The 13,282-nt window shown below is 27.5% G+C and overlaps 1 protein-coding gene across 10 annotated transcripts in view; it reads left to right on the forward strand.

Moving 5' to 3' along the window:
- The window catches only part of LOC119602815 (protein draper), a 47,825-nt gene extending 38,402 nt beyond the window's left edge, over positions 1-9,423 (forward strand). For 5 of the 10 annotated variants that reach the window (XM_037954550.1, XM_037954553.1, XM_037954551.1 and 2 more), the window contains 6 exons: positions 4,524-5,063; positions 5,127-5,294; positions 5,356-5,658; positions 5,726-5,878; positions 5,980-6,012; positions 8,276-8,668. In XM_037954550.1, the coding sequence (XP_037810478.1) occupies positions 4,524-5,063; positions 5,127-5,294; positions 5,356-5,658; positions 5,726-5,878; positions 5,980-6,012; positions 8,276-8,532 (1,454 nt within the window). In that variant the 3' untranslated portion in view covers positions 8,533-8,668. Of the gene's footprint in view, positions 1-4,523; positions 5,064-5,126; positions 5,295-5,355; positions 5,659-5,725; positions 5,879-5,979; positions 6,013-8,275 lie in introns of all 10 variants that reach the window. The other 5 variants (XM_037954555.1, XM_037954559.1, XM_037954560.1 and 2 more) reach the window with 5 other exon arrangements.
- The last annotated feature ends 3,859 nt before the right edge of the window (positions 9,424-13,282 follow it).

A 13,282-nucleotide genomic window follows, 5' to 3' on the forward strand; every position in this document is an offset into this window, starting at 1 on the left:
AGTAGTAAGTTAGTTAGTTAGTTAGTTAGTTAGTTAGTAGTTAGTTAGTAGTAGTTAGTAGTTAGTTAGTAGTTAGTAGTTAGTTAGTTAGTTAGTTAGTAGTTAGTTAGTTAGTTAGTAGTTAGTTAGTTAGTTAGTTACGTAGTTAGTTAGTTAAGTTAGTTAGGTAGTAGTTAGTTAGTTAGTTAGTAGTTAGTTAGTTAGTTAGTTAGTAGTTAGTTAGTTAGTAGTTTAGTTAGTTAGTTAGTAGTTAGTTGTTAGTTAGTTAGTTAGTTAGTAGTTAGTTAGTTAGTTTAGTTAGTTAGTTAGTTAGTTAGTTAGTAGTTAGTTAGTTAGTTAGTTAGTAGTTAGTTAGTAAGTTCGTTAGTTAGTTAGTTAGGTTAGTTAGTTAGTTAGTTAGTGTAAGTTTAGTTAGTTAGTTAGTTAGTTAGTTAGTTAGTTTAGTTAGTTAGTTAGTTAGTTAGTTAGTTAGTTAGTAGTTAGTTAGTTAGTAGTTAGTTAGTTAGTAGTTAGTTAGTTAGTTAGTTAGTTAGTTAGTTAGTTAGTTAGTTAGTTAGTTAGTTAGTAGTCTAGTTAGTTAGTAGTTAGTAGTTAGTTAGTAGTTAGTTCGTTAGTTAGTTAGTAGTAGTTAGTTAGTTAGTTAGTTAGTTAGTTAGTTAGTATAGTAGTTAGTTAGTTAGTTAGTTAGTTAGTAGTTAGTTAGTTAGGTTAGTTAGTTAGTTAGTAGTTAGTAGTTAGTTAGTAAGTTAGTTACTTAGTTAGTTAGTTAGTAGTTAGTTAGTTAGTAGTTAGTAGTTAGTTAGTTTAGTTAGTTAGTTAGTTAGTTAGCTAGTAGTTAGTTAGTAGTTAGTTAGTTAGTTAGTTAGTTAGTTAGTTAGTTTAGTTAGTTAGTTAGTAGTTAGTTAGTTAGTTAGTTAGTTAGTTAGTTAGTTAGTTAGTTAGTTAGTTAGTTAGTTAGTTAGTTAGTTAGTTAGTTAGTTAGTTAGTTAGTTAGTTAGTAGTTAGTTAGTAGTTAGTTAGTTAGTTAGTTAGTTAGTTAGTTAGTTAGTAGTTAGTTAGTTAGTTAGTTAGTTAGTTAGTTAGTTAGTTAGTTAGTTAGTTAGTTAGTTAGTTAGTTAGTAGTTAGTTAGTAGTTAGTTAGTTAGTTAGTTAGTTAGTTAGTTAGTTAGTAGTTAGTTAGTTAGTAGTTAGTTAGTTAGTTAGTAGTTAGTTAGTTAGTTAGTTAGTTAGTTAAGTTAGTTAGTTGTAGTTAGTTAGTTAGTTAGTTAGTTAGTTAGTTAGTTAGTTAGTTAGTTAGTTAGTTAGTAGTTAGTAGTTAGTTAGTTAGTTAGTTAGTTAGTTAGTTAGTTAGTTAGTTAGTTAGTTAGTTAGTTAGTAGTTAGTTAGTTAGTTAGTTAGTTAGTTAGTTAGTTAGTTAGTTAGTTAGTAGTTAGTTAGTAGTTAGTTAGTTAGTTAGTTAGTTAGTTAGTTAGTTAGTAGTTAGTTAGTTAGTTAGTTAGTTAGTTAGTTAGTTAGTTAGTTAGTTAGTTAGTTAGTTAGTAGTTAGTAGTTAGTTAGTTAGTTAGTTAGTTAGTAGTTAGTTAGTAGTTAGTAGTTAGTAAGTAGTAGTAGTTAGTTAGTTAGTTAGTTAGTTAGTTAGTTAGTTAGTTAGTTAGTTAGTTAGTTAGTTAGTAGTTAGTTAGTTAGTTAGTTAGTTAGTTAGTAGTTAGTTAGTTAGTTAGTAGTTAGTAGTAGTTAGTTAGTTAGTTAGTTAGTTAGTTAGTTAGTTAGTTAGTTAGTTAGTTAGTTAGTTAGTTAGTTAGTTAGTTAGTTAGTTAGTAGTTAGTTAGTAGTAGTTAGTTCGTTAGTTAGTAGTTAGTTAGTTAGTTAGTTAGTTAGTTAGTTAGTTAGTTAGTAGTTAGTTAGTTAGTTAGTTAGTTAGTTAGTTAGTTAGTTAGTTAGTTAGTTAGTTAGTTAGTTAGTTAGTTAGTTAGTTAGTAGTAGTTAGTTAGTTAGTTAGTTAGTTAGTAGTTAGTTAGTTAGTTAGTTAGTAGTTAGTTAGTTAGTTAGTTAGTTAGTTAGTTAGTTAGTTAGTTAGTAGTTAGTTAGTTAGTTAGTTAGTTAGTTAGTTAGTTAGTTAGTTAGTTAGTTAGTTAGTTAGTTAGTTAGTTAGTTAGTTAGTTAGTTAGTTAGTTAGTTAGTTAGTTAGTTAGTTAGTTAGTTAGTTAGTTAGTTAGTTAGTTAGTTAGTTAGTTAGTTAGTTAGTAGTTAGTTAGTTAGTTAGTTAGTTAGTTAGTTAGTTAGTTAGTTAGTTAGTTAGTTAGTTAGTTAGTTAGTTAGTTAGTTAGTTAGTTAGTTAGTTAGTTAGTTAGTTAGTTAGTTAGTTAGTTAGTTAGTTAGTTAGTTAGTTAGTTAGTTAGTTAGTTAGTTAGTTAGTTAGTTAGTTAGTTAGTTAGTTAGTTAGTTAGTTAGTTAGTTAGTTAGTTAGTTAGTTAGTTAGTTAGTTAGTTAGTTAGTTAGTTAGTTAGTTAGTTAGTAGTTAGTTAGTTAGTTAGTAGTTAGTTAGTTAGTTAGTTAGTTAGTAGTTAGTTAGTTAGTTAGTTAGTTAGTTAGTTAGTTAGTTAGTTAGTTAGTAGTTAGTTAGTTAGTTAGTTAGTTAGTTAGTTAGTAGTTAGTTAGTTAGTTAGTTAGTTAGTTAGTTAGTTAGTTAGTTAGTTAGTTAGTTAGTTAGTTAGTTAGTTAGTTAGTTAGTTAGTTAGTTAGTTAGTTAGTTAGTTAGTTAGTTAGTTAGTTAGTTAGTTAGTAGTTAGTTAGTTAGTTAGTTAGTTAGTTAGTTAGTTAGTTAGTTAGTTAGTTAGTTAGTTAGTTAGTTAGTTAGTTAGTTAGTTAGTTAGTTAGTTAGTTAGTTAGTTAGTTAGTTAGTTAGTTAGTTAGTTAGTTAGTTAGTTAGTTAGTTAGTTAGTTAGTAGTTAGTTAGTTAGTTAGTTAGTTAGTTAGTTAGTTAGTTAGTTAGTAGTTAGTTAGTTAGTTAGTTAGTTAGTTAGTTAGTTAGTTAGTTAGTTAGTTAGTTAGTTAGTTAGTTAGTTAGTTAGTTAGTTAGTTAGTTAGTTAGTTAGTTAGTTAGTTAGTTAGTTAGTTAGTTAGTTAGTTAGTTAGTTAGTTAGTTAGTTAGTTAGTTAGTTAGTTAGTTAGTTAGTTAGTTAGTTAGTTAGTTAGTTAGTTAGTTAGTTAGTTAGTTAGTTAGTTAGTTAGTTAGTTAGTAGTTAGTTAGTTAGTTAGTTAGTTAGTTAGTTAGTTAGTTAGTTAGTTAGTTAGTAGTTAGTTAGTTAGTTAGTTAGTTAGTTAGTTAGTTAGTTAGTTAGTTAGTTAGTTAGTTAGTTAGTTAGTTAGTTAGTTAGTTAGTTAGTTAGTTAGTTAGTAGTTAGTTAGTTAGTTAGTTAGTTAGTTAGTTAGTTAGTTAGTTAGTTAGTTAGTTAGTTAGTTAGTTAGTTAGTTAGTTAGTTAGTTAGTTAGTTAGTTAGTTAGTTAGTTAGTTAGTTAGTTAGTTAGTTAGTTAGTTAGTTAGTTAGTTAGTTAGTTAGTTAGTTAGTTAGTTAGTTAGTTAGTTAGTTAGTTAGTTAGTTAGTTAGTTAGTTAGTTAGTTAGTTAGTTAGTTAGTTAGTTAGTTAGTTAGTAGTAGTTAGTTAGTTAGTTAGTTAGTTAGTTAGTTAGTTAGTTAGTTAGTTAGTTAGTTAGTTAGTTAGTTAGTTAGTTAGTTAGTTAGTTAGTTAGTTAGTTAGTTAGTTAGTTAGTTAGTTAGTTAGTTAGTTAGTAGTTAGTTAGTTAGTTAGTTAGTTAGTTAGTTAGTTAGTTAGTTAGTTAGTTAGTAGTTAGTTAGTTAGTTAGTTAGTTAGTTAGTTAGTTAGTTAGTTAGTTAGTAGTTAGTTAGTTAGTTAGTAGTTAGTTAGTTAGTTAGTTAGTTAGTAGTTAGTTAGTTAGTTAGTTAGTTAGTTAGTTAGTTAGTTAGTTAGTTAGTTAGTTAGTTAGTTAGTTAGTTAGTTAGTTAGTTAGTTAGTTAGTTAGTTAGTTAGTTAGTTAGTTAGTTAGTTAGTTAGTTAGTTAGTAGTTAGTAGAGTTAGTTAGTTAGTTAGTTAGTTAGTTAGTTAGTAGTTAGTTAGTTAGTTAGTTAGTTAGTTAGTTAGTTAGTTAGTTAGTTAGTTAGTTAGATGCCTAAATAAAGCAAGTTAGTTCGTTTGAAAGGAGGAAGTACTTTATACCTAGGCTTCCAAAAATCAAAATTTTCAGCAGTATTATTTTAAAGCAAACTTAATCGTTGGATCCATCAAAACTTTTCTATTATTTAAAAAACTCTTTATTAACAAACTTTTCCAAACTTTTTTTCAAAATTTACATTGCATGCATTACATTACATCAGTATTTTCTTATTTAAACATTTTTTATTTTGTTTCATTTTCGTTATTTCTTTTTGTTTTTTTCTGTTTATTTACTTTATTTGCTGCGCTTTTTGGTTGGTTGATTCGTTACAAAAATGCAAAATATTGAAGGCGTTCACTGTGAAACTAACTGTCCTACGGGTTATTATGGTGAATCTTGTGATCAAGTTTGCAGATGTAAAAATAATTCATCCTGTGATCCTGATACGGGCCGTTGCATCTGTTCGGCCGGCTGGACTGGTGATGATTGCTCGCAACCCTGTGAGTATGGTTTCTATGGTAATGGCTGCAAAGAGAAATGTCCCACTATAGTGCATGGCAATAAGAGTTGTGATCATATTACCGGAGAGATAAGATGTCGTGATGGTTATATTGGTTTGACCTGTGAACATCCCTGTCCAACGGGTTACTTTGGCACGGGCTGTACTAGCAAGTGTAATTGTCAACATGGTGGCGAGTGTAATCATATAACGGGTACATGTCATTGCATGCCAGGCTGGACGGGGTTAAGTTGTAATAAAACCTGTGAGGAAGGTTTCTATGGACAGAATTGTTCACAGCAGTGTCGTTGTCAAAATGATAATGGTTGTCGCAAGAATGATGGTCTGTGTATATGTAAGCCCGGCTGGATGGGTACCAGATGTGATGAAGGTGTGTGTTTTATTAAGAAATTGAAGAAATAAAATATATTTTTGAACATTTTTATAATTTCAGTTTGTCCTGAGGGTTTCTATGGCGAACACTGCATGCGCTCTTGTCAATGTACTTCACCCAACTTTGTTTGCCAGGCTACCGATGGCTGTGTTTGCCGTAAAGGTTTTACCGGAGAAAATTGTGATATACTCAAAGCGGAACAGCGTATACAAGAAGCAGAAGTGGAGAGTATGTTTTTTCTTATAGCCTATACATTAAAACATTTATTTACTCTTTAATTTTCTTTCAGCAGGTCGTGCTGGTTTAGCTTGGGGTTTATCTTTGGCCATTCTATTTGTTGCTGTCATTATAGCCGTTATCTTCTATTATCGTCGTCGAGTTTCGAATTTGAAAACGGAAATAGCTCATGTGCAATATATAAGTGATCCCACACAGGGCTGGCCCGATCGTCATAATTTCGATAATCCTGTTTATGGTATGAACCATACTAATCCCGAAACTAGATTATTAAACAATTTAAGGCCTAAGATTAATAATCTTAATTTAGTGGGTACAGATATGTATGCCGATGATTCAAATGCCAGCAGTAGGGGTATGTTTTTGCTTTAATGTTTAATAATTATGTTATGTTTTAATTTTACTTTCATTTTGTTGACCAGCTGGCACCTATTCCATTAATTATAATCACGACATGTTGGCCAAGAATCTAAATGCTGATTTAACTAATCCCAATGTTTATAACTCTATAGAGGGTTTAAAGGAAGAACATGTTTATGATGAAATTAAACAAAAAGAGGGTTATAAAGATCCCGGTAAGTTAGTTTTATTTATTAATAAAATAACAAGTGCACTAACAGTTTGTTTCTTTTCTGTATAACACACTTGCTTCACTTTGTAAATTGTCTTAAAAAAGTAAAAATTTATAAGAAAAAACTATTTCCGGAGGGTAAGCCAAAAACCCTTTTCTAACCTTTATTTCGAAATTGATTTAAAAATTTTGGTTGTGCTTTATGTATTAGTTGTCAAAAAATATTCTATTTTGTGAATATTTATAATCATTCTAATGTTAAAGTGTGATCGAAAATATAATTTTACATTATAAACTAAATATTCGTTTAACACGAGATTAAATCGTGAAATTCAAATTGTATGTAAAATCGATTCTTTCGATTGACACGATAAATAAGAAGACCGTGTTAGAGCTAAATCGTATAAAACAGGTATCGTGTAAAAGAAGGGTTAGTTAGTTAGTAACTTAGTTAGTGAGTTAGTTAGTTAGTTAGTTAGTTAGTTAGCTAGTTAGTTAGTTAGCTAGTTAGTTAGTTAGTTAGTTAGCTAGTTAGTTAGTTAGCTAGTTAGTAGTTAGTTAGTTAGTTAGTAGTTAGTTAGTTAGTTAGTTAGTTAGTAGTTAGTTAGTTAGTTAGTAGTTAGTTAGTAGTTAGTTAGTTAGTTAGTTAGTTAGTTAGTTAGTTAGTTAGTTAGTTAGTTAGTTAGTTAGTTAGTTAGTTAGTTAGTTAGTTAGTTAGTTAGTTAGTAGTTAGTTAGTTAGTTAGTTAGTTAGTTAGTTAGTTAGTTAGTTAGTTAGTTAGTTAGTTAGTTAGTTAGTTAGTTAGTTAGTTAGTTAGTTAGTTAGTTAGTAGTTAGTTAGTTAGTTAGTTAGTTAGTTAGTTAGTTAGTTAGTTAGTTAGTTAGTTAGTTAGTTAGTTAGTTAGTTAGTTAGTTAGTTAGTAGTTAGTTAGTTAGTTAGTTAGTTAGTTAGTTAGTTAGTTAGTTAGTTAGTTAGTTAGTTAGTTAGTTAGTTAGTTAGTTAGTTAGTTAGTAGTTAGTTAGTTAGTTAGTTAGTTAGTTAGTTAGTTAGTTAGTTAGTTAGTTAGTTAGTTAGTTAGTTAGTTAGTTAGTTAGTTAGTTAGTTAGTTAGTTAGTTAGTTAGTTAGTTAGTTAGTAGTTAGTTAGTTAGTTAGTTAGTTAGTTAGTTAGTTAGTTAGTTAGTTAGTTAGTTAGTTAGTTAGTTAGTTAGTTAGTTAGTTAGTTAGTTAGTTAGTTAGTTAGTTAGTTAGTTAGTTAGTTAGTAGTTAGTTAGTAGTTAGTTAGTTAGTTAGTTAGTTAGTTAGTTAGTTAGTTAGTTAGTTAGTTAGTTAGTTAGTTAGTTAGTTAGTTAGTTAGTTAGTTAGTTAGTTAGTTAGTTAGTTAGTTAGTTAGTTAGTTAGTTAGTTAGTTAGTTAGTTAGTTAGTTAGTTAGTTAGTTAGTTAGTTAGTTAGTTAGTTAGTTAGTTAGTTAGTTAGTTAGTTAGTTAGTTAGTTAGTAGTTAGTTAGTTAGTTAGTTAGTTAGTTAGTTAGTTAGTAGTTAGTTAGTTAGTTAGTTAGTTAGTTAGTTAGTTAGTTAGTTAGTTAGTTAGTTAGTTAGTTAGTTAGTTAGTTAGTTAGTTAGTTAGTTAGTTAGTTAGTTAGTTAGTTAGTTAGTTAGTTAGTTAGTTAGTTAGTTAGTTAGTTAGTTAGTTAGTTAGTTAGTTAGTTAGTTAGTTAGTAGTTAGTTAGTTAGTTAGTTAGTTAGTTAGTAGTTAGTTAGTTAGTTAGTTAGTTAGTTAGTTAGTTAGTTAGTTAGTTAGTTAGTTAGTTAGTTAGTTAGTTAGTTTGAAGGGAGGATGGATATACATCAAATCCGAAGAAATATACTTAGGCATCCTTCGACTGGGACACTAACCGAAAAAATATACCTAGGCATCGCGACTGGGACACTTACCTACCGGAGGCCACTATTTGGATCTCATTTCGACGAAAGTCCGGCAATGATGAAGCAATCTACAGTTTCACTGTCCTTTCCGCACGCTCTTCATTTGTTTGAATCGGTTCGTTCAATTTCGTATAGTTGTGCCAATAAACCTACTAACATTGGACTTATACGTTCTGAGGGAGCCTTTGGTTCGCATAATTGTAAGCTTTATTCGACCCACTGGTTCTGTGGAAGCGTTATGTAGTCGATACTCTTTCTATGGAAGGGTTCTGCAAGAAGTTATTAGAAAAGCTTTAGAGAACGTATAATTAAAAATATCTTTACAATTTGGAAAAAAATTACCCCCAAATGGGACATGAACTCGACCCTAAAGAATATTCAATTAATTGTTAATTAATCTTTATTTTTAGACTTATTTTTATAACAATTTCCAATTAAAACTTAATAATTTTTTAATCTCCCTCCTACAAATATTAGATGAATACGATCATTTGGACTACTCCAGACCGAGTACATCACAAAAACCCCACTATCATCGCATGGACGATTCCACTATACTCAATATCAATCGTGATGAAGAAAAACCCAGTAATTTAAAAGTACTTTTAAAGAAATGTGAGCTCGAAAATGGTAACGAAACTGAAAATGAAGATAATGCCAATTGTAATAACAGCGTATGTGATGATAATGCCTCAACAGCTACACCCTCAACTAGCTCAGAACATATCAAATAAAAATAAAAGTAAAGTTAAAGCTAATGAAAAAAAAAACAAAAGAAAGTCTGTAGGAAATACAAAAAATTTGCTCAAGAGTTTTAAAAAAAGAGAAAAAAAGCTATTAAGGACAATATTATACAAACATTTTTGAATTACAAATATACAAAATGATCTTTTAGTTTAAATATTTAAAAGATATTTATACATTTTTATAGATCTTTTGTTTATTTTTTTGGCATATTTTTCTTTAAGTTTCCTTTTTTTATTGTAATTCATCTTTATCAATTTATTTCTATTTATTACACATAAATATGCACTGTCATTTATTTTTTTAGAATTATGTATATTTTTTAGAAATTTATTTCTTTTTGTGTATAAATTTTATTGTGTAGCTTTAAGTATTTTATTTTTAATTAAGGTATTTTAATTTATATATGTATGTATGTATATTTTATGAGTGTGTTTTAGTTAAAAGCAATCTTTGTGTTTTAATTTTTTTATAAATATATATTATTTGCTCATTGTTTTTATATATATTTTGCTAAGTGTATATTTTCTTTATTTCAATTTTAATTTTGTTAATTTCTTTTTTAAATAAAAATTATTTTAAAATAAATATAAATTAAAATAAATATATTAAGCAATTGTACCTACCTTCCTCTTCCTAAAACACCTTTACATAAACATATTTACACTTATACAATACATACATAATTATGTTTATGTATGCAAGTCGCTCTTAAGATCTTCGAATATTATAAAAAAAAATTTTAGCTGTAATTTTGAGTGAGCAGAAAATATATATCAATTATAAAATTTTTTAAAAGTTAATATATAATTATAATTATTATAAATAATAATATAATTATTATAAATAATAAAAGTTAACATATAAAAGGAATTTATTTAAGAAATAATTTTGTAGTGAAAAATTGTATTTGTTAGAGAAAATTTGGAGTTTTTATGAAAAACTGGATTTTAAGTGAGAAATCGAATTTTTAGTTAGAAATCGGATTTTTAGTGAAATAATGGATTTTCTAGTGAAAAATTGGGTTTTAGTGAAAAAACGCATTTTTAGTGAAAAAATCAGATTTTTAGGGGAAAATTGGTTTTTTAGTGAAAAATTTGATTTTTAATGAAAAATTGGATTTTTAGTAAAAAATAGAATTTTTAGTGAATAAATCGAATTTTCAGTGAAAAAACGTATTTTTTGTGAAAAATTTAATTTTTAGTTAAAAATCGAATTTCTAGTTAAAAATCCGATTTTTAATGAAAAATCGAATTTCTAGTGAAAAATTATTTTTTAATGAAAATTTGAATTTTTAGCTGTGAAAAATTGTGGGAATAAATAAATCAGACCCAGACAAAATTTTGACGTTAAGACCAATGATTATACCCTACACCACTAGATACCTTAAAGTACATATGTATATCAATCGTCTTAGAATCACTTTCTCGATTAAGTCTATTAAGCCATATTCATCCGTCTATATGTCTGTCCACATAAACCTTAAGCAAACACTACAGGTCACAATTTTTAAGCCAATTGAAAATGATTGAAATCGGTCCATTATTTCATGTAGCCACCATACAACCTGACCCCCGAAAAGGGGCTATAACGGCCTGCATGCAAATAACTTCAAAGCAACACTCACACGAGGAAACGAAGGTCTTCCCAGTCAAGGAACATAATGTCATGCTGACTAAACAGTTTCAGGATGTTACCGGAGGAGTCATTCCAACTTTAACATCTCACAGTTGGATACTCACCGGAGGCATGTCAGAAAGGACGTTCGTGTATACGATGAGAGAATACGAAGATATTTATGTAGTAGTTCGTATACAGCAGCTTTGAACGATATTCAGGTTACGCATGAATGTCGTTCTTGAAGGCCACCCACCGCCTATAGCTGAAATAGAAATGAAATGTTCGCCCACCCCACTTTAATTAGCACAATGGATTTATGAACTAACCCTGTAGAAGTAGCCCAATTTCTTGGCTTGGACCTAAATACAGAATCCCCGGATTAAATATTGTAAATAATGCTGTTACAACAACAAGAACAACCCCCAAAAAGGGGGTTATATTTAATGTTCTATAGACTTTTCAAAAAAACTTAATTTTATATAAGTTAAAAAAAACTGGCGATTTTCGTAATAATGAGGCCTTATTTTGACCCTAACCCCCCAAACAATGCCCCTTTAGAAAATGACTTAAAGGTCAATAATTAACTTAGAGACACTAATATTACGTTGAAATTCTGCATAAAATTAATGTAATCGTTAATCCCTCTAACTCTGATTTAAAAGGATAGGCCCATATTTATCCTTGCCCCTAAATAATCCATCTGTCAGAAAAACACTTTTTTGTCAACAAATTGTTAATATATTTCGTAACCAAGGTTAAAAAATTAAAAATAATCCACATTTTTAACATACTTATGTAGGGTATCATATGGCCGATCAGGTCTGACTATACATTCTTGTTTTTGTTAGAAATTGTGAAGTTTGAAACTGGTTCTGTGAAAGCGAATCGATACCAGTTCTATAAAAACCTTTTGAACTTAGTTCTAAGAGAAGCTATATAAAACATATGTATGTATTCTTAAGAACAGTTTCGGAACTGATAGTAAAGATCATGGTTTACATTTCTAAAGTATATTTATTTCGTCTACAAGGTTCAATCCCTTTTATATATTGTTCCTTTTTCGAGATATCTTAAACTTAAGTTTGAAACGTAAAAAAGAAGAATGATAGAGAGTTTAAACCTCTTTAAACCTTTATCACAAAGGGATCAAAATTCTGGACCCAAGTGTGTCCCCAGTGATGACATCGCAAGGACGACCTGCCTACCTTAAACCTTTATTTGAAGCTCGAAAGGTTGGACTTGACTTAACAGATTTTAAGAAAGGTGCCTTCGGTTCATTTTAACGTCTTTAATATAACCAAAAACGTTTTTCTTAACTTTAGAAAACAATATCCGAGTCAGGCTTCAGAATTCCTCTATCACATCAGGTTTTTGAGATATCATGTTCTAAAATCTGAGAAATTCCCCGCTTTTAGCCGCATTTGAGACCTTATTAAGTCCAATCTGTGGACTTTAAAATAAAGCTTTAACCACCGAGGGTTTTTCAGTTTTTAGGATACGATATCTCACAAAACCTGATGTGATGGAGGGATTCTGAATAGTTTAGAAATGTATAGTTTAGTATCTGGGTTTCGACTTTTTTTTTTTTAAATTTTGTTGCACAGTGTAATCTGAAGTGTTAAAGGGCTTTTAAATTTCTTTAAATTAATTCCTTTTATATTTTTCTTAAAAAGCATTAAATAATAAGCTAGCATTAAGGAATTGATTTATTTTTAAAAAGAAACATTTTGAAAAATATCTAAAAAAATTTTTTTAACAATTGTTTTGAATCGAAAATGAAAATTAAGGATAATTTTACCTTCTGATTTAAAAAAATTTTGTAAGAATAAAACAAAGTTTAAAAGACTTGTTTAAAAATTTAATATGTTTGCCAAATTTTTTAAGTAGTTAATATTAATCCTGTTAATAATGTTTACACTTAAAGAAAAATATTGATTTTAGAAATAAAGAAAATAAAAACAAAAATTTACATTTAAAATAAATATTTTATCAAATCAAAAGTAATATATATATATATTTACAGAAAATTAAGTTAAAAACAAAAATTAATTGTTAAACAATTACCATATACATAATATATGTAATTAAGAATAATAAGCAATAAAATAAATTTAAATTTATAAAGTCAATTAAATTGTTTATTACTATAACAAGAAGCAGAATTCATTGGAGGTTAAAAGGTCATGAAAGTTTTATAGTATTTTAAGTATTTTACTTACCTTTTTCTTAAACAAATAACACATTTTATTATAATTTTTTTTAAATAATTTTTCGTTTTGTTTTATTTAAATTTAATAATGACTTAATTTTGTTTATATTTTATGTCTTGTTTTTTGTTTTTCTTTTTATTAAGTACCCTTTTTGTGAGGTAACAAATTCATTTAATTTAATTATGTTTAACATAAATAATTACAAATTATAATTAAAAAATATTATTAATGTTTTTGTTTAATGACGTCTTATTACTAAAAAAATGTACTAAATACTAAGCGACTCGATTGCTTTGCAAAATAACATAAAATTACTATCAACTAATTTTTGAACAAGGTTTTTATTAATTACAAATTAATTTTACGAAAATTTCTTTAATGTTATTTAATTTTCATTTTAGTTTTTTTTTTGGTTTAAATGGTATTTTTTTTGAATTTGATTAAAATACTTATTTAAACCTTTAATATATAAAGAAAAAAAATTGGTCGTAAGTCTGTTGTTGTTTGTGAAAGAAGTTTTGTAAGTTCTATTAGTTTTAGAATAACTAATAAAGTAAAACTTTTTCGATAATTCTGTTGTTGTTTTTGTACGTATTATTTCATTTATCGTTTTAAAAATAATACTATTTGTGTTTGTCTTCAAATTAAGTATTAAACGTTTTAAAATTACTTTTCGTAATGTCTGTCCTTCCGTCTGGATCAATCATTAAATTGTTATTTTATGGAATTTTGATGCTTGGCAGCAGTCGTTGGCAGTTTTACATAAAGTTACAAATCATGGAATGAACTTTTTACTACTTTTCTCAAGTTCCACAGAACAGATTCCAAAAGCGATGTCAACATTACTAAGGAGTAGAAAAAATTCTAGAAAAATTCTAAATTTTTTTCAAATTCTTAGTTTTCAAAAATC

This window comes from Lucilia sericata, unplaced genomic scaffold (genome assembly GCF_015586225.1).
Source record: "Lucilia sericata isolate MDLA Ls3-8-SP2 unplaced genomic scaffold, ASM1558622v1 Contig000254F_arrow, whole genome shotgun sequence".
NCBI lineage: Eukaryota > Metazoa > Arthropoda > Insecta > Diptera > Calliphoridae > Lucilia > Lucilia sericata.